This window comes from Spea bombifrons, chromosome 5 (assembly GCF_027358695.1).
Source record: "Spea bombifrons isolate aSpeBom1 chromosome 5, aSpeBom1.2.pri, whole genome shotgun sequence".
Classification (NCBI taxonomy): domain Eukaryota; kingdom Metazoa; phylum Chordata; class Amphibia; order Anura; family Pelobatidae; genus Spea; species Spea bombifrons.
In genome coordinates this window covers 4,968,354-4,993,933 of record NC_071091.1, presented here as the reverse complement: position 1 = coordinate 4,993,933, position 25,580 = coordinate 4,968,354, and the positions used below count along the sequence as shown (strand labels likewise).

At 39.0% G+C, this 25,580-nt stretch overlaps 1 protein-coding gene across 1 annotated transcript in view; it reads right to left on the bottom strand.

The window, feature by feature from the left end:
• LOC128496409 (sodium channel protein type 5 subunit alpha-like) overlaps window positions 1–25,580 on the bottom strand; it is a 153,155-nt gene that overhangs the window by 12,698 nt on the left and 114,877 nt on the right. Inside the window, exons 19-21 of the mRNA XM_053466022.1 lie at window positions 21,107–21,261; window positions 20,342–20,515; window positions 8,363–8,485 (exon numbers count right to left, since the gene is read on the bottom strand). Of these exons, the coding sequence (XP_053321997.1) occupies window positions 8,363–8,485; window positions 20,342–20,515; window positions 21,107–21,261 (452 nt within the window). The remainder of the gene's footprint in view (window positions 1–8,362; window positions 8,486–20,341; window positions 20,516–21,106; window positions 21,262–25,580) is intronic.

The window sequence follows — 25,580 nt, the reverse complement described above, 5'->3', positions numbered from 1 at the left end:
GAGACAGAAGGGGCTCCTTGTTCATGGGATATCATCTGGTCCTTTACAGGAGGACTCCGAGATATTTGGGGGAAGGGACTGAAGTTTGTGAGTCTGATTTCTAATCCCACTTAGCAAAAGTATCCATGACCGACAATACGGAACGAGGGCAACAGAAGACAGAGAGGGCGATTTACTGTGAAAGTTAAAACTGCTTCAGTGCCAGGATAACAACAATAAAACCTTCGATGCCAGCTGATAAATACAACAGATAAACGGGAGGAAAATAGTTAAAGGCGGGTGTTAGTGGCGCGCATGCACATGGGCAGAGCGGGACATAAACATGCAGATCAGGCAGGGTACAGACTAAGCATAGAGGGGTAGAAAGATGAAACTTTTCAGAACGCTACAGGTATACAAAGCATACAATTTCTATTTTCTAGTGCAATTACGAGCTCCTACAGGACAGAGCAGCAACTGGAACGCACAAATTACAACAAGGATGTTTGGTATAACGTCAACTTTTTATGAAGAAAGAGGAAAATTTTAATGCCTCTTTTATAGATATTAAGGCTTTTTTGTCCATGTTAGTCCATTGGTTGCTGACGGATGAAGGATATTCCACAGCACTATATATATACTAAAAACTACCATTAATATAATAATTGCCCTGTTTTTTTTAGCACCAAATGCATAACCTAAAGCTTGTCTATGTTGAACAACTAAAAGATCTACTTTTATTCAAAGCATATTAAATTAGATAGATAGATAGATAGATAGATAGATAGATAGATAGATAGATAGAAAGATATACTGTAGATAGAGTAGATAGATAAATAGATGTATATATACTGTAGATAGATAGATAGATAGATAGATAGACAGACAGACAGACAGACAGATAGATAGATAGATAGATAGATAGATAGATAGATGATAGATCGATAGATAGATAGATAGATAGATAGATAGATAGATAGATAGATAGATAGATAGATAGATAGATAGAGTAGGTAGATAGATAGATCCATGTCTATACATGATAGATAGGGTAGATAGATAGATGATAGACAGATAATAGATAGATAATAGATTATGGATGATAGATATAGTAGATAGATGATAGATAGATAGAGTAGATAGATAGATAGATAGATAGATAGATAGATAGATAGATAGATAGATAGATAGATAGTTGATAGATAGATAGATAGATAGATAGATAGATAGATAGATAGACGATAGATAGATAGATAGATAGATAGATAGATAGATAGATAGATAGATAGATAGATAGATAGATAGATATAGTAGATAGATAGATAGATAGATAGATAGATAGATAGATAGATAGATAGATAGATAGATAGATAGATATAGTAGATAGATAGATAGATAGATAGATAGATAGATAGATAGATAGATAGATAGATAGATAGATAGATAGATAGATAGATAGATAGATAGATAGATAGATAGATAGATAGATAGATAGATATAGTAGATAGATAGATAGATAGATAGATAGATAGATAGATAGATAGATAGATAGATAGATATAGTAGATAGATAGATAGATAGATAGATAGATAGATAGATAGATAGATAGATAGATAGATAGATAGATGATAGATAGATATAGATAGATAGATAGATAGATAGATAGATAGATAGATAGATAGATAGATAGATAGATAGATAGATAGGTAGACAGATAGATAGATAGATAGATAGATAGATAGATAGATAGATAGATAGATATAGATAGATAGATAATAGATAGATAGATAGATAGATAGATGATAGATAGATAGCTCTGCTTATATATGAATGGTTCTAGGTGATGGTAGAATTTACAGTCCCTTTAAACTCTGGATATTCTGTTTATTAATTTGCTCTTAATTGACTTTGCTAAACCGTGTGGTTGTTTTGAGGGATTAAAGTACAGACAGACTTTTGTTTGCGGCGCGGTGCATTCAGAAACCCAGAGCCCGGGCTCTGCTTTTATTCCCTTCAATTACGAGTGACAGGGCCAAGCGCGGCTGCCAGCGACAATCGTCAGAGACCAGGCAAAGGCCAAATCTGTAGACACTTTAATGGCAAATGAATTAGCTCATTGTGCTCTAATTAAAAACACCAGAAACTGCTTCGTTTCAACATTAATTATCTAGAAATCTAATATCAGAAGCCAGAGCCTGCAGCATACCTGTTGTGGATAAACTATAAATCCCATCATCCTCAACAATATATATTTTTTTATATTAAATGTAACAGCAATACACTATAATGTATTTTTTAATGTAGGTATTCTCAAATCAGATCTCCGAGGATCAACTATTTATTTTATTTTTCTTTTGAAGCCATTTATTATACTTGATCGCTCTATTGCGAATTCTCTATCTTTACTGCTCTCTCTGTAATCAAGCATTTCTGCTTCTTCCTCGTCTTATTTCTAATGTGCGCTCGGCTTGTAGTCAGCTGATGTGTAACTTTACCCCCTTTTTTAATTATTGAAGACCCAGTGGATGGGTTTCCTTACTGAGATAATAAAAACAACATCTCCATCATCCCCATTTATCTTTAGAACCATCATTAGAGTCTAAACAATGGCAAACGATCTCATTTTGTGGCTTTCTTTGAAATGTTATTGGCTGAGGACCACAGCTCAGCCAACGAGGACCTCAAGGACTTCACGTCACCAAAGTAGGGGAAGAAACCAACAGAAAACCCTATTTAAAGATGAAAATGGACCGTAATCATTAATTTAATCCTAAATTACAATGTTACCTTTCGTTATGTTTAAATGGCAACGTGCGGATTGACTCGGAATGGAGTGCATTCTGGTTGTCCTCGAACCCTCTGAGATCACAGGTGTGACATTTTTCATCTTCGTGTTGGGTTTGGTGACAGTTTATTCCCCAAGTCAGACAAAATAGCCTGCAATTAAGTACCGATTCCTCTACACGATATGCAACATATGCCCGAAAAAAAAAATAATACACGGGGATATCTCGCATCGGTGAAATCATTAGATTTGAGGAACCAGACGCACGGCGTAAGCGGCAGGTGCCGGCTGAGATTAATTGGTTTTGACTAGACAATTAGGAGCGGCTATCACGCTGTCAGAGCGGAGATCCTTCAAATCTACTCTTGGGAAATTTAAGCGACTCTCCACCTGGCGAAATATACTCACACCAGAAATAGTAACCGGTCGTCTGGGGCTTAACTACGTCTGAAGGGGAGGAAGAAGGCTTTGTAGTTAAGATCGGGAGGTGGCCCTGAAGACGTCCACCAATGCCAGAGTACGATATGATATTAATATGTGATCCGTAAGGTGCCCACCTGAGCCACCCCTTGTATTCTAAGGTGAGGTTGAGTGGACCCCTGGTAAGTAGGGGCATCATAAGCCTTAATGACTTATTCAACCGTGCGATACACGGATAAGAGGGGTCGCTTCTACTTTATGCGTCCGTTTGTCTCGTAAATGAAATCCAAAAAATGTTCTTGGGACTGGACGTGTTGCTAATCAGTTTGTAGAAGAAAAACATGAAGTTCCTTTTTTTATTAGTTTATTTAGTTGATTATGTAACCGGGCGTCATTAAAATAGATCTGTCATCCTGAGGTGAGCCAGAGTATTTGTGTAAATACTTCTGTACCCTCATTAAAACGATGTAAGGGAGATTAAAACAAGCCACATATATAGACGACTCCCTTACAAAAAAATTACTGCAGTTTTTCTGAAGTAATACTGCAGTTTTTTGGACATGAAAAAACTGCAATACTGCGCATTTACTGCAGTTTTACTGCATTTGTACTTCACTGTACTGCAGTTATTTTTGTAAGGAAGTACAAATGCAATAAAGCTGCAGTACATTGAAGAGCAACTGTAGGTTTGCAATATATAAAAAAAGTGCAGTAAATGTGCATTAAAACTGCAGTACAGTGAAGTACAAATGCAGTAAAACTGCAGTATGTCACATACCTGGCCCGGCAGCCGCCGAGAAGAAGGGGGAGACCTCCCACCGTGCCGCGGCAACCGCAGCCGCCACGGAAAAGAGGGAGACCTCCCGCCTCTACACGGCAGCCGCCGCGGAAGAGGGGGAGACCTCCCGCCTTGCCGCAGGAGCCGCAACCGCCGCGGAGAAGAGGGAGACCTCCCGCCTCTCCGAGACAGCCTCAGCCGCCGCGAGGGAGGGGAAGACCTCGCGGCTCCACGCGTCAGTCGTCCTGTGTTGGAGCCAGGTCCGGTCCTGCTGCGTGCACGCGCCAGCCGGTACTACGGCTCCTTTTAGAGTTTTACGTTCTGCCAATCCCAAGATGGCCGCGAACCGGAAGTGACGTAACGGCACTTTGAATTTTTGGCGGGAATTCTGTAATTGATGCCTGGACTTCCTCTGCCTATTTAAGAGCCTCAGAAACACTCAGCCTTGCCTTCTGATGGTTGTACCTATCTTGCATAGTGTCATCTCAGTACGCGTTCCTGTTGTTTTCCCGTTACCGACTCGGCTTGTTCCTGATACTGATTCCTGGCGTTTGACTCTGGCTTCCCTCACGTTTATCCTGACTTCTGGCTTCCTGACCTCGGCTTGCTCATTGGCGATTCTGTACTGGACTCAGGTTTCCTGTCTATCGGACTTGCACACGCTGCTCTACCTGATTACAGGTTCTACCTTACGCTGTGCGTGACACAGTATTGCAGTTTTTTCATGTCCAAAAAACTGCAGTATTACTTCAGAAAAACTGCAGTAATTTTTTGTAAGGGCCAGTGTTTAAAAGTTTGGGGTCACTGAGCTGTTTTCATGGAAAACGAGGACATTTCTGTCAGTAATATAATTACAAAAGGGTTTCTAACCATCAATTATCCTTTTACACTTAAACTTGGATCAGCGAACACAACGTGCCATTGGAGCACTGGAGTGATGAGAGTGATAAAGGGCCATTGGAACCCAGGAGTGATGGGAGTGATAAAGGCCTCTGCACGTCTGAAGAGATTCCATTAAAATCAGCCGTTTCCAGCTACAATAGTCATTTACAGCATTAACCCCGTCAGCGCTGGATTTCTGATCCAATTCATGTTATTTTAATGGCCTAAATTAGCTTTTCTTTCAAAAACAAGGACATTTACCCCAAACCTTTGAACGGTAGTGTATGTATTAGAAACCCACTCGAAGTATATATTATGGGAGCAGCCTTCCTGCGTGATTTTTCCTCCCTATTATGTTATCGTTCATCGTTTAAGTTGCTGATGGTTGTTGATTGGCTCAGGATGCCTTCGTAAAGGCGGATGGAGGAAAAAGAGAGAGAACTTTTTCCGTGATCCTTCCTCCGATCTCAGCTTCTACGACATAAACTTTATATGCCAGGATAGTGTAAAATGCCTCGAAGTTCATAGAAAACGAACTCCAATGTGTATTCTACATAAAATAACATTTGTTGAGTTCCTTGAAGTAACGTTATTGTATTTCTACCAACCCGACCATTACGCCCAATGACATAAACAGGGCTACAGCTCACAGCACGCGAGATCTATTCAAACCAGGCCACGTGGAATCATCCGAATGCTGAAACCGAAAGGGAATTCAAGAAAATCAAACCTCCCCCCTAAACAATAGCTAATTACGAATATTGTTAATTGTTGTTTACTGCAGGGGAAGAATCAGGCGCTGATCCAAGTGCATTAATAGGCTATTAGCGAGTACTTAGCCGAGGGCTCATTAGTCAGCAGGCTAATCAACGCAACTCCGCTCCCCGCGTTTTTTAAGCGGTACACGGAAAAGGTTAAACTGACGAGAACGCAGCGGAGTCGATTGGGCCCCCGAGAAGAGGCTGAATAGGAGGCCGGGGGTTAAAAGTAACGGGTAAAGTTATGTTCTGAGGGCCGGTGACTCTTTCAGGATATCTAAATTCATTTCTTACAGCCGTCTACATGTTGAGTTTTTTTTATTGGTCGATCAGTGTAATTGTTAGGGAGATAGTTGGTTTAGTATGCGGGTATTTTGTGGCTATTTGTGGCAAAACTAGCATATCTAATGCACTTTTGATTATCTCCCATCCCCTCCCTTACAAAGGCTTCCTGAACCAATAAAGAAGAATCAGCAACTTAGATAACTTAACGGGGGGGGGAAATCATGTAGATCCTGAGAACAGGACGTTACGGAGGCTGCTCGCATGTCATACACATAACGGGGGGGGGGGTATTAAATATATATCGCTCATTTTAATCTATACACATTGGAATGTTTTCGTGATCCATTGTTTTGCTGTCTTTTTTTAATGTTACAAAGAAACATAGAGACATAGAATTTGCTGGCAGATCGGCCCCATTCGGCCCGTCTGGTCAGCCCATTTCTCCTGCTGTAAAGACTCAAACCTTAATCAGTCATTGGTCTCGTCTTAGATTCAGGAGCCGTATGTCTATCCCATGCATTTTTAAATCCCCTCACTGTATTACCCTCTACCACTTCTGCTGGGAGGCTGCTCCACTTATCTACTACCCTCTCTGTAAAGTAAAACTTCCTTACATTACAGCTAATATCACCTGCCAATGATTTTTTTGTTGCTCCTTAATAATACAGCCGTAGACATCTTCTCATTCTTAATTTAGTGAATTATATTATATAGAATTATATATTTTATATATTATTATTATTATTATTATAGAACTTATTATGGGGTTTACTTTTTACCTTTAAATGTAGAATTCTCATTACCAGTCATCCTCTGACAGATGCGGGGAGAGGTCACGGATAATATAGTTAATTTCACATAAAACAATCATTTGGGATACTCTGTTTACATTTACGGTAATTGGAGGCCATGGCACCGCAAAGCCACCGGATGTAGGAATGACAGGACTGCTGTATGTTCTGCGTTTAACCCAATTAGAAGGGGGCTGGGTATCCATTCCATACCGCTGCTGTTACACTGTAACTAAGCGATTATAGAAGAGCGGAAATCCTAGAGGAGCAAAGCCTGCCGTGGCCTCGACTAGAATATCAGAAAGGAGAATAGAGAACGAAAACATGGTTTGTTACTCGGGCTTAAAAGGAGTTAATACGGGGTCATCGGGCTTCTGGCCCATAGGCATTCTCAGCCCGTGTTTACTTAATCTTCAGTAGAATCGCGCACCAAGCAGAAGGAGAACACAACCAACATGTCCATGTATCGCTACATTCAAAGTCCTTTGTACCCCGTGACTCTCCCTGCAGCTCTCCTTCCTTATCCCGTGCAGAGCCGCGTTAGGCTGCCTTCTCCTTGTTCTTTCCCTCTATGCCCTGCAGATCCATGTTCTGATCCTTATCTCCTACAGAACCTCAGGTTGCTCCGTGTCCTTGAGCAGAGCCTTGTTGTGACCTCTTAAGTCCTGTAGAACCTTGTTCTGCCTCCTTGACTCCTGCAGAGCATTTGGTCGCCCTCGGAGAACCTTGTGTTGGAGCCTTATTGCCAGCGGAGCTTTGATCTCCTCTTAAGTCTAATGCTCCTTCCTGATCCCCTGAAGACCCTTGTGCTGCCCCCTATGCATCTATACAGAACCTTGTCCCACTTCCACCCCCGCCACGTCTTTCTCCGTATCCCCTGCTATCCTTATCCCAAGACCGTAATAGAGAATTGTGCCTAATCTCATTCTTTTCTATCATTCAATCGCAATATGATCTTATTGTAGGCCACTTAATAACTGTAGTATAATATATGCAATATGCGAAGAAAGGATCGACCCACAGAGCAGCCACACCGCCCAAAACAAAGAGCCCTTCCAAGAACATCGTGTGAGTTAGAAAACTTCCAAGGCATGCATTGTGAAGATCGGCACGACAGGTAAGAAAGAAGAACACGCATGCAGACTATTTACTTAAGAAACGGTCTAACTACAGCAAAAAAAAGGTGCATGCAAACATTAAATCAGAGTGCTGGCATGCGTGCAAAAAAAAAGAAAAAAAACTGGAAATATTTCAGAAGAAAGTATTTGCAATGATCGTAATAATGGATTTCAAAAATGTTGATGGATACACAAAATTTTAAGGAAAAAAATAATATATATATAAAAAAAAAGCTCCATTTGTAACTCATTGCACGGATTGTTAAATGGTTTACCCTCATCTGAAATCTTTTTTTTTTTTTAATTATTATTATTATTCATTTATTTCTTTCTGAGTGCTGGGATTTTTTTTTTTTTTTTTTTTATTTAATTATTCATTCAATCCCACGACAGAAATGAAACAAATGTATCAATCTATAAGAAAAGAAAAAAAAACTACTGTATACCAAATGGACAAAGCCATATTTGTATACAGGTCAACTACAAACAAATCCAAAGGAAATCGGGTCCTCCACATGCTTCAAGTTCAAACGGACCCCTGGGGTTGCTGTTTTTTAAAATCTTACCCTCATCCCTTCAAATCGTGATAGCGCTCTCAGAGGCCTTAGAGCTCTGAGGGTCCTAAGGGATTTAATAGGACCGAAATCGGAGAATCCAAGGGCAGTAGCTATGAGGCTTACTAAAGACACCTGAATGGAGACACAAGCAGAATCCAAGCTATTAGCAAAATTCTGCAGAACCAACCTACGCCTGCTATATAAATGACACCGGGACGGGAACCTGTAGGCGAAAAAACAAAACGTTAGCAGAAAAGAGCTACTGTCCTGGAATGTAGAAGGAACTTCAAAGTTCTAATTCTGGAATGTTGACCAATGACCAAAAAGTTCTACAAGAGGACCACTTTTGCCAGAAACCTTGGACCTACAAGACCATTTGAACCAGGACTAAGAGAAAAAAACAGATGAAGGAGAAAAGGAAAACGGGATGAAAGTAGAGAAATGAGAAAAGAAACAGTCTTGACCCAATTTTCCCATTAATTTTAAAGAGCTAGCAGGCACTAATTCCATCTACATGTCAGGACTGTAACTGTTTTCAGAATAAAGTCGGCGGACATCTAGGAAACGAAGGTGGGGAAAAAATTGATGTTATTTTCGGCCTGTAGGAAAAAAAAACAAAAAAGGTTTAGAGACATTAATTTAAGACTTATGGTGAAAATTACCCTTACCCTCATGCCTTCAAATCTGGACAGGGCTCGGAGAGGCCTCAATGCCCTCAGTGTCCTTAGAGACTTCACGGAACCCACATGCCCTTTGCCAAAAGTTGTTACCATCAGACAAGCTACTGAAATCTGCACGGATTGAACGGAATTCAAACATTATTGGTCACAAAAAAAGAAGAGCGTCAGAACATTCTGAGAAAATATCAAATAAAAAGTAAGTTCCAGGCCCCCCAAAAACTTCTCTGACTTACGGTCTTAGCCAACAGATATGAACCTCTAGGTGCCACTGGACTACAACACCTATAATCCTGTAGCGATCACTAGCCGACAAATCAATATATTAATATATATTATATTTTTTATATTTAAAAAATTATATATTTAAATATATATATATATATTTATATAGTTATATTATTTTTTATATATATATATATATATTTTTTTTTTTTATTTTTTTTTTTTTTGAAATATTCATATAAATTCCAAAATTCTAAATGGCCAAAGATGGATGCTTATTATGGGATATGGATAGAGGCGTGGTTCGGGGCGGGACTTTATCATTCATTTTTTACGGCTCTTTGTGACCTACTGATGCAAATGCATATATGTGACACATAAGATTTCGTATACAATGGTTACGCAGAATGGTACGGGAAACAGCTAGCATTCCAGACTACAACTCCCAAGTGCTAAGTATGATAGGAGTTGGAGCCTGTAACATCCACGTCAATGTATCTCGCTAATAGCTGGTAATATAGGGGGTTCAATAAATAAATACAAATTAAGAAAGGATGATACTTTGAATGTCAGAACACACAGGCCGCTGCTTAAAATATATGTATAGTTTTTTATTTATAGATGATGCATTTTAGGTTATCATGTGTTGGCGTTCAGCTTGGAGTGAATAATATAAAATCCCCCTTTTTGATATGTTCAGATAAACCACTTTTTGCTCCAAAAAAGGGCTCACATTAAAGAAAAACACTGGGGAACAAAAAAACATTAACCCTATTTATGCTTAAAATGCTAAATCAGAAAAGATTTCCAAAACCCTGCGTCGCAATATGAAGGAGAGCTTTTCAGGGACATTCAAGGGGCCAATTTCTATAGGGGGCCAATTTAGCTATAACACATGATCCCAGCATATGCTTCTCCGGGTCACGGCGGGGAAACTCCGGGTCGCGGGAGGGACATGCCGCTCTCTATGCCCACTTCCCCTGCAAAAATGGCGGACCACCCACGTCAGTGGGACCACCTTCCCGCATCCCCCAACGGGAGCTCCGTGTAGCCGGAGCCAGAGAGTTCCCAGGTATTTATCCAAGAAAGTAAAGACAATGAACTTACATGCTTTACCCATACATGCTTTGTGCTAGATATGGTTATTTAATGCCTTGTGAACCTATGAAAGGAGACCCCTGCTATTTGGGGGGATTCACCCTGGTCTGGGTTAGGTGGGTTTTCTTTACTTGTACGATTTAGGAGTGTAGAGAGCGGGATGAGATGCCCTTCAGATTATCTTTCATGCCTTAGAATGTTGACGATTTACAACAGTAAGTAAATATCTTCATTAGCGACTTCACAAATCATCTGGAATGGACGGAATGCTTTTTTTGATACGGAGTCTCGAGGCTGACATCAGGGGACAGAAATGATCAATGGCTGAGCTGACGAGGAGGCACGGAACGTTGTATGTACGGTAAGGTGGGGTATGGCTTTTTGTAGATGATACAAAGGTCTGTAGACATTCCGGGTGGAACAAGCCAAATGGCGAGTGATTAAAGTGAATCAGAAGAATAGTTATGAGTGTGGCAGCTGCAGTTTAATGTTGATAAACATCATATAACGCACTTGGGATGCTGCTCTGTCAGCGACAACAGAAGAGAGGGGCTTCTAATTATTTCTGAGGTCTTAAAGGCAATATCATTTCACAAAAAGCGTCGCAGGGCGCTGGAGTGTATAGCGAGAGGCGTTAGTAGCGGGAAGAGGGAGCTGGTTCTCCCACTTTACAGATCTCTGGTCAGACCCCACAATGTTGGGGGCAGTTCTGGAGACCCCCATCTCCAGAAGGATATTGACATCCTGGAGAGCGTACTGGGGGGGGGCGACTAAAACGAGGAATGGTTTGTAGGATAACAATGGATCAAGAAAGACTAAGAGTCTTTACAGCAGGAAAAACAGGCAGACTAAACGGACCAAATGGGTCTTATGTGTCGTTTCTATGCTTTAACCCACGGTGTATTCATGGCTGATCCATCTGCAGGGGCAATATAATAAAAATAAAAGTAAGATATATTTTTTGGAATAGCACAGGAGATGCTAAAGGAATCCCGCCATGGGAGGTTAGGCTCTTTGGTTTACAAACTGCTAATTCACACTAAGGAGTAGTTGATCCATTGGCTAATCTCCCATTAGTAGCGTAAGAGGCTGAACGTTAATAGAATTCTAACACAACCGGCAGCTGGCGAGTGTGAAATGAATATAAAAAGTATAAAAAAACATTTATTTTCACGTATGGCCGGTCGGGAAAGCAGCTCAGAGGTTATTTCCTGACAATCGGATCCGGAGAAGTGAAGAGGTATAAATTAGCGCGGCTTTACATCAAACCCTCTCCTCCTTCGTGCAGCGACGGATACCCCGGCGATAATCCCCGTCTGATCCTTGGAATCAGGGATGTGAATCCCACCTGTTGTATCCACTCAGCGAGTCCGAGTGATTTAAGATAAACGACTCCCAACTGCTAAGCACGGCGAGAAACGTCTGGATCTACGACTTGCCGACTGCCTGCGATAATAAAATCTTTATTTCTTTCCTTTTTTAATATTATTATTTTTTATTTTTTTTACCTTTTGGGTACAATATCTACTGCAATTTATATCAATAAAAGCCCGTTTTCCTTCTGGTTCGTTGAGTATATCTGTATATCAATGCTTTTTTTCTAATTCCTCCCCGCGCGGGGATTTATCCAGCGCTCAGATACTAAATCGCCGAATAAAACCCAATATACAGAAACTAAACCGGAGACTTCCAAGGGGAGAAGTAACTCATTCTGCATTCCGCGTCGTTTCAAAAATCCGAAGCTTCCGGGTAATCAGAGAATCAGTAAGGAGGATAAATCTGCATTTATAAAAGAGATTTTTACAGAGTTATGGCTAATAACTCAAACATATAATGTCAAAAAGAATATAATAAATAAATGTACAGCCGGGGACGGATAGATTTACTCTACTGGGATGTAGAAAGACGGCATGCTGGGATATTTAGTTAGTTTTGACTGCATGGGAGATTCAGCGCAGTGATTTCACTGAAATGGAAGGTCAGACTAACCGGCTCGCAGTTAGGTGCTCCATGAAAAAGCAGAGAAGAAGGCCGTATGCAGCAACCAATCTTATAATATTAGCGTCCGACACACTACGAACTGGTAGCTCTTCAGTGGACACTGAGCTACGACTTGTGCCACCATCTGCCAGCTTTTGTCCGGCCAAAGGTACCCTAGTATGTGGCCTGGAGCTGTCAATAGAGGAGGACTACAAGGAGAAGACAAACCGATTAAACGCCCGCTCCTCTGTAGTAAGTATGTACTTGCGCAGTTCTATGTGGACACGGGCAAAGACTTCTGCTGGGTGGGTGCTTTGCGTCATGTATCATAATTATAATACATAAACAGCTATCATATGGTGTTATCTACACTGTAACTTCTCCTTTTTTAATACATTTCCATATTTCTTGCTTTTTCTTTTGATTATTAATATGACAGCTCTAGTTTTGGCAGCTACCACTGGAGTCGGCAGCGTGCCGTACGGAGTCCGATGGGTCACCGGATGACCTATTGAGGCTCCTAAACCTCTGCAGATCTAAAGAATGAAATATAATATATAATATAATATTATAAGTATGTAATAAATTCGCACTTTAGCCGGTGCTTATTAAATAAACGAGATGCCTTTATTGTTCTGTCATTCTCATTAGCTGTCAAATAATTCTGTATTTAACAAATTAACATAGAATCTGCCGGTGGATCAGACCCGTTCGGCCCGTCTAGTCTGTCTTTTTTTTTTTAATGTAAAGACTCAAACCTTAATCAGTCGTTGGTCTCGTCTTAGATTCAGGAGCCGTATGCCGATCCCGCGCATGTTTAAATCCCCTCACTGTATTAACCTCTACCACTTCTGCTGGGAAGCTGTTCCACTTATTTACCACCCTCTCAGTAAAGTAAAACTTCCTTACATTACACCTAAATCCTCTGACTCTCTAGTTTTACGTTATGACCTCTTGTTCTAACGTTTCTCCTCATTTGCTATGTACTACAAACACAGAAACTATCCTCTAGATTGTCAGCCTTCAAACGTAATATATATCTGTTTATTTTTGTCTGTCGGTTCTAGTTTTGTCAGACCCTTTGAATGCATGGACTGTAAGAAGTGCTGCGGGAATTGTTGCCGCTACATAAATAAAAGATACTAATAATAATAAATATAATAATAATAATAATAAATAAAATAATAATAATAAATATAATAATAATAATAATAATAAATAAAATAATTATAATAATAATAAATAAAATAATAATAATAATAAATATAATAATTATAATAAATAAAATAATAAGTATAATAATCAATATAATAAAAAGTATTCTAATAAATATAATAAATAATAATAATTAATAAGCCGCTACAATATCTTATCGCTATTAAAGTATCTGGAATATTTTCCAGAATGGCTGGTAACTGCTGTTAACTCCATAAATGCCAAACTGCGGCCAACCCACCCAGCCCTTTGGTACACAAAGGGTTTAGCAACACCCCGGCAATTTGAAAGCGCATTTAATGCAATTTAAACACATTCAAACGTAACAATGCCACTTGTGCCACTCGAACTCAAAGTTGTTTGTCCATTATGAAAATCGGAACTTTGCGTGCCACATAATAAATATTCTGCGTTCTTTACATTCAAAGCGGCCGTATCCCCCCTGAGGGCTCAGCGGAAGGGGGTCAGGAACACCAAATTACCACTGTGCGCGGGAATAAAAGAAAGAAGGTCCTGCACGTGCCAATCTTCTCGGTGTGAACAGCGCGCAAGGTCCGAACAGCGAAATGTCAAGGGGTTGCTTCGCAAAACGTACGCATAAATTAACACCGGATTAGCAAGGGACGGCATAATTTAGGCAACTGGACTGTGTCCGGGTAACGCGCTTCTAAAAGCTGTTTACAAAATAATAAAAATAGGGGGGGGGGAATCGCTAATAAAACAAGAACAGCCAGAAAAAAAATATTTTAGTAGCGCCCGGAGGGCTTAAATTATGGGGGTATTTAACCTCGTACGGAAAAAGGGTTTGTTCAGCTACGAACATTTTTTAGAGAATTTAAAAGGCGTCTCAAACTTTTTTTCTGTGAATTTAGGGTAAAATTGGTTTTATATTAAAGTGAGTATTAATAAAAATTCCCGTTAATCAGTCTAGTTATCTCCTGGGGCCGCGCGTGTCCCTCCCCCTCTATCCCGCTGTCTTAATTAGATGGTATTTATTATTATTATTATTTATTGCTTTATACAGCGCCATCAAATTCCGTAGCGCTGTACAATGGGTATTTAAAAGCAGGTAGGATCGGTAAAGGGGATGGACTTTTTTTCGGTTCAATGTTCTGATGCTCCAGAATGGGACAGAGAAGCAAATCTTGTTTAACGTAAAGATTTTAAAAAAAAATCTTTAAAAATACCTTAGAAATGACTTTCTAGTTTAGAAATAAAATATTAGTAAAACATATTTATAGGAATTTTTTTTATTTTATAAATATAATATATATATATATATATATATAATAAATATATTAAAAATGCTTCAGGGGTATAATTACGGGGGATCTCCCAGGCAGAATTCAGCTAAAAATCATCCGGACTCCATTCTGCGTACAATTAGTGGAAGAAAAGGACAAAAATAGTATTGAAGTAACTGGTTTTTTTTTGTTTTTTTGGGGGTTTTTTTTGTTTTTTTTTTTGTCGTTCTTGAAAAGGCCAAAAAAATAATTGTCTTGCTCCTTTAATTATTTTTTGTATCTGTCATCAAGATGTGAGGAGCCTTCAGCGCTGAAGGAGCTTAATGAATAACACAAGGATCCGGGCCGGAGGGGGAGGAAGAAGCTCGGATATTTTTATTGTTAAATCAAATAGCGTTATTTTTTATTCTTTCTCACATTAAAATATCTTGATGACACTTTTTTATTTTTGGGGGGGGATACTATGTATTTTTTATTTTGCTCTTCAAGTAACATAGAATTCTGCAGAATCCCCCCCGTACGCGTTTGCCCCCTTATTTTAAGCTCAAAACACTTCAGTGGGAGTGCTCTCCTGCCTCTGATTGGCTGCTTCAAGCATCGGACCCCAGAGAATGAGGGCAGCTGCAGGGCTGCAGCTTCGACCTCAGAAGAGGTAGTTCTAGAACCCACAGCGGAACTTAGTGAGGGACCTTTAAGGGCGGAACAGAAGAGGTTATATGCGATTTACCTGGGAAGGTCAGGTTTAATAGGCAGATTCTCTTCATATTGTAGTGGAATCCCTGCTTGAATACAGGTGACCTCATTCTTTAGCTATCTTTCTTTTTTTTTTGCAATACACAACCAAACACATTACAGACATTTTGTATCCCGAACGAGGAGCGCATCACCGAGGAGGGGGGCGTCAGGGGAATTTAACCCTTGCCCCGGAGATTCTAGCATTGTCATCACTACTTAAAAAGAACCCGAGTTCCACTCATCCTTTCTTCTCATGCCGCACTTTTTTCTTTTTATCTTTTTAAAGCTTTTAAATCCATCCTTCGGGTTTCACATTCCCGACGTCTATCTTTACATCTTTACACCCCCCCCCCTTCCAGAAGAAAATTCTTACGCTACAAAATAGCGCAGATCGCCTGTTCTCGCCACCCGGCCCCCACGGTATTTATACTCCAAAGATTCCAATTTCCCTGCATATCGGCCCTATTTGGCCCCCGTCTAGTCTGCCCGTTTCTCCTGCTGTAACGACTCAAACCTTAATCAGTCGTTGGTCTCGTCTTAGATTCGGGAGCCGTATGTCTATCCCATGCGTGTTTAATTCCCTCACTGTATTACCCTCTACCACTTCTGCTGGGAGGTTATTCCACTTATCTACCACCCTCTCTGTAAAAAACGTACTTTTTTTATTTCTTATGTATACGCCCAAAATACAACTACTTAGCAAATTATGGAGTATGACATCAGGTATATCAGACCTTACAAAAGTAACAAACTTTCACTGATTTGTGTCATAATTTTAAATAAAGTGGGTTAATTAAAAGGGTGGCTTTTACATAAAACGATTTAAAAAAATAAAATAAACTTTGATGTCATAGAATTCTTTTTTGGTAATTTGTGTAATGTAACAATTTGCGATTCCTATACTACAGCCTGGAGGGAGTTTTAAAAGTCGCTCTATTTATCTCTTAAACTATTCAGGGCCGGTAATTTCTGGCTATTGATTTAAGATGATAGCGTTTGGTCGGACTGTATATGTAAAAAGCTTAAGAAAACAACTCAATCGATAAGAATAAACAGGGAGCAATAAATCTGCCCCGGGAACATTGACAAGTTTAAGTCCGTCGGGGGAATCGTCCGTTTGGCAAATCCGTGCCTATAAAAAGTAATTTTACACTGGATTATTTTACCAAATGCATCATAATTTTACTATCTAATGGGCAAGAAAGCTGTATAAAGGGGCACTCCCCATCAGCTCTTGCTTTTCTACTTGCTCTACTATGTTGGACAGCAATAAAAGTCCATCTGTGATATTAAGTCATTACGTTAAGGTAGGTAAGGATATTATATTCTCCAGGTACAGAACCGGTAACGGCGTTAAGCAGCGGAGCCGTGCGTATTGAGAAGGAAACAAGATGGCCGCTCGTTCTACCAACGTTCTTCTGGCCATCATGATTGTGGATGAGGAGCTTTGGAAGCAGCCTCTAGATGTTCGGAAGAGAACAGGAGAAAGTATCTGATATCTAAAAGTCTTACCTATCCATCACTGAATTCATCCTAGAAAATATATCTAGATCCACGTTCAGGAACACCGGTGGAACCCTAGACTTGTCTCTCCTTCCTCCTCCTCCTCTCTATGATCATTCTTAACCCTCTATTAGAAATTTAAGTAGAACCCAAGCATATAAATCATTAAGAGCATTAAAAAGCTGAGCCGTGCGTATTGAGAAGGAAACAAGATGGCCGCTCGTTCTACCAACGTTCTTCTGGCCATCATGATTGTGGATGAGGAGCTTTGGAAGCAGCCTCTAGATGTTCGGAAGAGAACAGGAGAAAGTATCTGATATCTAAAAGTCTTACCTATCCATCACTGAATTCATCCTAGAAAATATACCGTATATTCCGGCGTATAAGACGACTTTTTAACCCCAAAAAATCTTCTTAAAAGTGGGGGGTCGTCTTATACGCCGGGTACTTACCAAGCCGGAGGTTCCCACGAAGCCACCAATCTCTCTAATCACTACGCGCCGGCTATTGATGCCGAGCGCAGGGATGCCGTCATGTCCCGGCGCCCGGCATCAATTGCCGGCGCGTAGTGATGAGGGAGCAGGGAAGCCCGAGGTCTGGCACTTGAGACCTCGGCTTCTCTGCTCTCTAATCACTAGGCGCCGGCTATTGATGCCGAACGCAGGGATGACGTCATGTCCCGGCGCCCGGCATCAATAGCCGGCGCGTAGTGATTAGAGAGCAGGGAAGCCGAGGTCTGAAGTGCCAGAAATCGGGCTCCCACAACTGGATGGAAGAAAGAAGACAGAAGATAAGGTAAGAGATGGGGAGAAAGGGACAAAGGGGGGAGAAATATATATATATATATATATACTGGTGTGTATGTATATATATATATATATATATATATATATATACTGGTGTGTGTATATATATATATATATACTGGTGTGTGTATATATATATATATATATATATATATACATATATATACATACGTGTGTGTGTATATATATATATATATATATATATACATATACATATACATGTGTGTGTAAAGGCAGGGGTGTGTGGTGAGGGCAGTGTATAAATGTGTATGTATGGACAGGCATATGTGTAGATATATATATAGATATATATATTATATATGTGTGTGTGTGTGTGTGTGTGTGTGTGTAAGGGCAGTGCATGTATGTATATGTCAGCAAATCAACCAGCAAATCACCGGTAAGGTACATCGCTTGCCGTGATTGGCTGGTTGTTGTACGCTGGGTAGAGGGGTAGTCTTATACGGCGAGTATAGTCCAAACTCTATATTTGGACTGTAAAAGTTGGGGGTCGTCTTATACGCCCAGTCGTCTTATACGCCGGAATATACGGTATCTAGATCCACGTTCAGGAAGACCGGTGGAACCCTAGACTTGTCTCTCGTTCCTCCTCCTCCTCTCTATGGTCATTCTAAACCCTCTATTAGAAATTTAAGTAGAACCCAAGCATATAAATCATTAAGAGCATTAAAAAGCAGGGCCGTGCGTATTGAGAAGGCAACGCAAAGGCCGCTCGCCCTAGGAACGTTCTTCTGGCCAACTTAATCATGTATGGGGGTTTTTGGAACCAGCCTCTAGATGTTTGGGGACTATGACTTCTGTGACGAGTCTCCTCTCCTCCTTCTTATGGCCAAGTCAGACCCTCTTATTGAAATTTAGGGAGCCCCAAGTTATGTACAAAATTAAAATGGATCTTACTTAAAAAAACAACTTTGCATAAATTAATGGAACAGAAAAACCCTCCGTATGTTGTGTTCTAAGTCATCGATTTCAAGCTACCTGCTGTAAAGCTTGCGCAATGAGCATTTTGGGCACCCCTAGTGCTCTTACAGGGAACATAACCCGAACTGGAAAAAAATGTCAATGCAGCAGAGAGGGTTTTCTTTTAAATTAAAGGGTGTCCAATTAAATACTGGGCAGGATTTGTTTCAGGAAATTAAGAGTTAATTTGGTGTTTATTACACTCATCATTAAACATTTCTATATAACACATAATATATCTAAGATTACTTTAAGGGATAGCAAAGCTTTATGCTGGATAAAGGAGTTGGTACGGGGTCTGCTGCGCTGTTGGAAAGCCTAAAATAAGTCTGCGGATCTCCAGGTTACCTGTGAGGTCCAATACTGATTCTTAAAATCAGTAGGTACTGGAATATTTTTTGTTTTTAATTGGGAGGATAAATAAACGGTTAAATTTAAAAAGTGCCGTATCCACTGCTTGGTAACTTGCATCATCTGCATTATCTGCATTATGGGCTTTTAACTTTGCTATCCCTTCAAATAAATGCAGGTTTCCCTTGAAGAATAAAAATATAACAATAAATATAAAATGTATATTTTTTAAAAAAATCATATTTTTGCAAAACAATAGAATCTAAAAAAAAACATAAAAATGTGTTTGTTTTTTTCAAGGCAGTCCTCGTACATTAAAAAAAATAACCAATTATTCCCAGTTGGGTTTACTTGGTTAAATGATTCAATATTATTGGAAGAAGCGAGTTCTTAAAGGAACAGTCAGCAGTAAAAAAATACTTTCAGAACAAATAGTCAGAATTATTCCCCTTTGGTTCATTTTGTAAATCCCTTCCAGGCAATTTTCAATCTTAACATTTCTTATAAATATTTCATATACATGTTTAAAAACAAAATCAAAATCAATAATTATTATTTAAAAAAAATATATCAATTATTCGACCAAAACAACCAATTTTGACCAAAATACAAACGATCACGTCATTTCAGCATCTTTGTTTTCAGTATTTGTAAGAAACCATGGTCATGGCGCACACGGCATTAACCCTTTAAGTGTAATTCTTACAAAGCTTGTTTAACCCTTTGGCTGCAGGATGAGCTGGCACTACATGGGTACTTTTTTATTACAGGATGTCTACATATAGTAAGAAAGACAGGCTATGCAATATGTGGCAATATGTGTTATATATACAATATAGTGTTATGTATAGCATCGTGAATCACATGGGAGTGATAAAAATAAATAATGCCAAGGAATCACGCTTTCCAGTTTATTGCCCCTAAAAGTGAAATAATTATTAAAAGGCTCAACTTTGGGGTCTTTTTATGCACCAGATTTGTTTTTTTTTTTAACGGTCTCGCTTTAAACCCATTAGGGTTTGTAAAAAAAAAAAATCTATCACTAAATGTATGTCAAGGTCTTGAAGAGGATGCATAGAGCAGACATCTCCTTTGGTTTCACAAGTGATTGGGCTACGGCTAGAGCCGCATGAACAAAGCCAAGAATATAGGTTCGGAAAATGCCCAACTTACCGCAACAATGAAGAAATCCAACCAGCACCAGGCGTTGGTGAAATACTTCTTGAAGCCATAGGCCACCCATTTAAGGAGCATCTCCAGGACAAAGACATACGTGAAGATCTTGTCTGCGTACTCCAGTATGGTTCTGACGGTCTTCTTCTGGTCAATGTAAATATCTTCAAATGCCTATGAAAAAAAAAAATATATATAAATATATATTAATTAGGATTCCAAACAGAAAGTTGTAAATTAATTATTTAGAATGAGAAACCAAAATCAGTTCTAATGAATATAATGACTGCAGGGATTTAATAATTAACATTTAAGCTGATTCATTAAACTTTCATAGCGTGATAATAATAATATTTTTCAACAAGGCTAGTAATAGATTCCGCGGGGGTGCTAAAACCGAAAGATATTATTTTAAGTTTATCCCCCCGGAATATAATACAAAAATATATATTTTTTTCTATTATCGTTTCATTTTATTTATTTATTATCTTTATTATCTTTATAAATGTACTTGAGGGTTCTTTTGTATTTCTTTCTTGAAATGTTTAGCTAACAATACAATGTTTCAGCTAGTGGATATCCGTGGGGCCGAAATTGTCCAATATTCACAGTACCTCCCATGGGGGAAAAAAATCGGACATTTCTCCCAGTTCTAGGAATTGATTTTTATCTGTATGTTGGATGAAATTTTAAGATATTGGAGAAAATTCTAACATTCGTAATAAGCATGTACCGGGATACATTTACAGACGGCGTGATACTTACAAGCGCGCCACTGCTCAGCAGGATCATGAAAATGATGAACGTCTCGAACCAGTTGTGTTCCACGATCCTGTAGCAAGTTTTTCGGACTTTCCACCAAACTCTGCCAACTCCTTGAGTGATATCAATTTTGCAGCAAGGAGAGTATCGCAAGCAGCCTGAGGGTTTGATAAGAAGAAAACATAACCCACAAAAGAAAAGGTGCAGGTAATCCAGAATACAGCAGATAAATACAAATCTTGTCTACAATGTTTTATCTTTGGCTCTGTACTAAAGAGCTTGCAATTATTTCCCCCCTGCCACCTCCATTGGTCTGTGGAGCCCCAGGGAGGGTCCCTGTTTTCTCTTTCTCATTTACAAAAGTTTCAAAGTGATGTTACAAGAGATAACAAATACCCTGTATACGTGATGACATGTAAAACGGGAGCCAATTCAGACCCCGTTTTGATGATTCTAAAAGAATTGCCCATTTCTCCAGATTGTAAGCTCTTGAGAGCCGAGCCCTCTTCACGTAATGTATCGGTTTGTCTTAGTCTGTTAATTCTAGCTTTGTCAGTCCCTTTGAATATATGTATTGTAAGAAGCGCTGCGGGGATTGCTGGGGCTATATAAATAAAAGTTAATAATATCTGCATTAGACAATGGACCTTTAATCCATCTTTAACCATTTTTTCCGCTATTGTAAACCCATTTTCTGCTGTTACATTATTGTAACTTTCAGGGCTGTAGAACCCTGCGATACCCTCATACCCAGCAAATTCTGAGCTCCTAGAAAAGAGGGGCATCAGGGGCAGAAAATAGGGCATCAGGGGTTTGGGAACCAAAGAGGGACTAGTCCAGCTAAACAGGGATGCTTGGGAGATATGAGTTATGCAACTTCTTGAGCCATTAAAGAAGCTGCGTAAATAGCTGGCGCAATATACATAAAATATAATAATAATAATAATAATAATAATGATAAAAGGAATATTTCTAAAGACATTTTTGGGGGTAAGTAGTGCTGCCATAATTAAATATTTCCTGCATAGTCTTTGGTAATTATTATCTCGCCTCACCGTTAAAAAGCAGAACCTCTGGATCTCCAGTTAAAAAACGTAGCCCCATCAAAAAGGGTTTTATCTGCTCAACAACAGCAGCGCAAATTACACGAAAAGGTCAGTGCACATAAAAAAAATGTAAAAATTCAGTAGGAAAGAAAATGTACATTATAAGGAATTAATCGTGGGGCAATTTTTTTTAATGTGTACCATCCAAAAATAACCCCCAAAAAATACAGAAATAGTAAAAAAAATATTTTTTTTTTTAAAAGGAATAAGGAGACTTTTTTTTTTTAAACTTAATTTCTGTATGACTAATTCGGACGGAAGTTGAAGAATATTTTATGTCAATGTAATTATAACATGATAAGATTGTTCATTTAACCCCTTAAGGACAATGGGCGGTCCCTAAACCCATTGAAAACAATGCATTTTAAACCCGTACATGTACGGGCTTTGTCATTAAGGGGTTAATGTAATAAGTGTTTATTGTGATTACTGGCGGTGACACCAACATTATCAGACGCCACCTTTCTACTGTTTATAGTGTAATAAATTAAATGGGTTTGACATTTGCAGCCTAAAATTCAGTGGCTGAGTCAGTCTGAACGACGGGGAAGAATGGGGAGAAATGAGCAAAAAATATCTTTCCGAACATTAGCTGTGCGGGCAATTTGAAGACCATACATACGGTATTTATATTTAATGTTAAAATTAAGCATTGGGGTATGATGGGAACATTTACTTGGTTACTTCTGCGAAAGGTCAAACACAAAAATGTTATTTTCTTCCAAACGGTGTGAGAAAAAAACGTTACCCGACTGAACCTCGCGGTTTGCGCCTACAAGAATAACAAATGCATGTACAAATTAAACGCCGGTCCGCATTCTAGATTTAATCTTAAGCGGTGAGAGAGGAATGAATTATGGAAAAGGCCAGTACAGAAGTGTGCACAGTATGGGAGGCATTTTCAGTATGAAGAACCGTCTGAGATAAAAATAAATCAATAAGGTTCTGAAGTTATTTGTTGGTGGTGTTCTTGGTCTTTGGCTGTACCTACCAAAACTAGTGTTACATTGTAACCTTGTGTCTCATATCCCCAAAATTATTCTGGAACACATTCTACTTTTTGTCTACTAGAGAGACGTCTAAATCCGGGTCTCGAGGGCCAAAACCAGAGAGGATCTTCAGACATCATGAAGCCCAAACAGCTCAATCAAAAGGATGGAGATCACATTGACTGAATCACTCGTACTAAGGCTTGGATTATTTGTGGTCACATTGTGACAGTAAAGTGCGGGGGGTCTGACAGCCCAGGTTTACATCCTTGGTCAACGTCTCTCGTCCCCGACAAAGTCTCTTTCCGAGAAGAAGCTTTATCTCCAGGTTGTTATTTCTCACTAGTCGTTACAAATCACCAATAACGCTTATCACTGATTCTGTCATTCTTTCTTTATCCATAGTTGTCAAATTCCTTTTTTCTTCCTTCCCCTTTTTCTCATTTCTAAGATGTTTTTGCTTCTTGCGCAACAATTAGGTTGCATTGACAAATGGTTCTAATAAGGGCACTGAGCTAAACCATAACTTGTCAAGAGTTTATATACTGAATTTAGTCGTCTGTATTTAAGCAGGGATTTCAGCTTTGATAAATGAACCAATACGGTTCTTAGATTTCATTATTTCAGAGCGGAATACGAAGTAGTCAACTCCAGACTGTGTGACCATGAGAATCTGTCCATTTATCCAAGAGCTTAACATTTGGGGTAAAAACCATAAGATTCCACGGGAAACCCAAGAAGGCCTTTCCTTCTTTCAAGCCTTTTTGTGTTTTTACACTTCAGACACCTGTCATTTCTCTTAAACATAGAAACACGGAACGTCAGATAAGAGCCATTTGGCTCATCTAGTCTTCCCATTAATCAGTCCTTTGCCTCTCTTAGATTCAGGAGCCGTATGCCTATCCCGCGCATGTTTAAACTCCCTCACCGTATTACCCTCAGCCACCTCTGCTGGGAGGCTGTCACCACCCTCTCAGTACAGTTAAACTTCGTAACATTACATCTAAGCCTCTGACTCTCTGAATGAATGAGTGAGTTTGTGAGTGAATGAGTAAATTAATGTATACTTGTTTGCAGGTAGAGGTGGCACAGACAGCCTGGTTAGGGGGCAGAGGTGGCACAGGCAGGTTGTTTAGGGAACAGAGAGGGCATAGTTAGACTGGTAAGGGACAGAGATGGCACAGACAAGCTGTTTGGGGACAAAGATGGCACAGACAAATTTGTGGGAACAGATGGCACAGACAAGCTGTTTTGAGACAAAGATGGCACTGTGGGACATGTTGCTTGTGAAGTTGGGGTGCCCTGGGGCAATCTTCCCTACAGGGCCCTGGGGTTTCTAGTTATGCCCCTGGTGTGGTGTGTGTGGGCATATGAGCTCGATCACGCTATTAAAATATATATTCTGGTGTCCAAATATTTCCAGGGCTGCTTTTCATTCCCAGTCCCTCCCAGCTAGATGAGCCAGTTGGTTCCTATCTGCTATCAAGTTCATTGTTTCGATGTATAACCCATTAGAATCCCTTTAAAAGCCTGGATATATGCACTAAACATAACCTTACAGGGACTAAAATGTATTGCGTTACAAGTCTCGCTAGGGATGGCTATTAAATATAGGCATGCGCAAGCACAGGGAGATTGTTACTTAATCTATTGACTCCATGAAGCATTTTCATATTATATGTCCTATAAAAATAAGATTACATTATTGCATAAGGTAAGACAGTAAGTAAATGTGATTTAAATATTTTCTGAAAGGAAGGGTAAGTAGAGGGCCGATATATGACAACAGCTTATGTTTGGCGATTCTAGAATGCAAAATTGAAGAGCTTTCTCTCCTAAGAGCTCTGTTATGCATCAAATATCCTCCAGCAAGGAAAATCGCATTATTCTATGATGCATGTATTTCCATTAGAATCATTTAAACCCTACTAAATGATCTTGTTACAGCGCAGCCGAAAATGGAAGTGTGGAGCCAAACATTGGAAATTTAATTTGCACTGAACCCAATGCTTTTTTGCTTTTTGTGTGCGTGCGCAGGGGGGGGGGTTAAAAAACATTGAAAGATTTCAGCACTCAAAATATCAAATAATGCATATATATATATTTTTTATTTATTCCTATATATATATATATATACACCGGTATATATAATTTACCATATTATATATTTTGTAATATATTTTTTATTATAATATATATATATATATATATATTTATTATATATTTTGTAATATATTTTTTATTATAATATATATATATATTATTTATTATATATTTTTAAATATTTTTTTTTTAATATATATATTATTTATTATATTTTTTTATAATATATATGTGTATTATTTATTATATATGTTTTCATATATTTATTTATTCTAATAA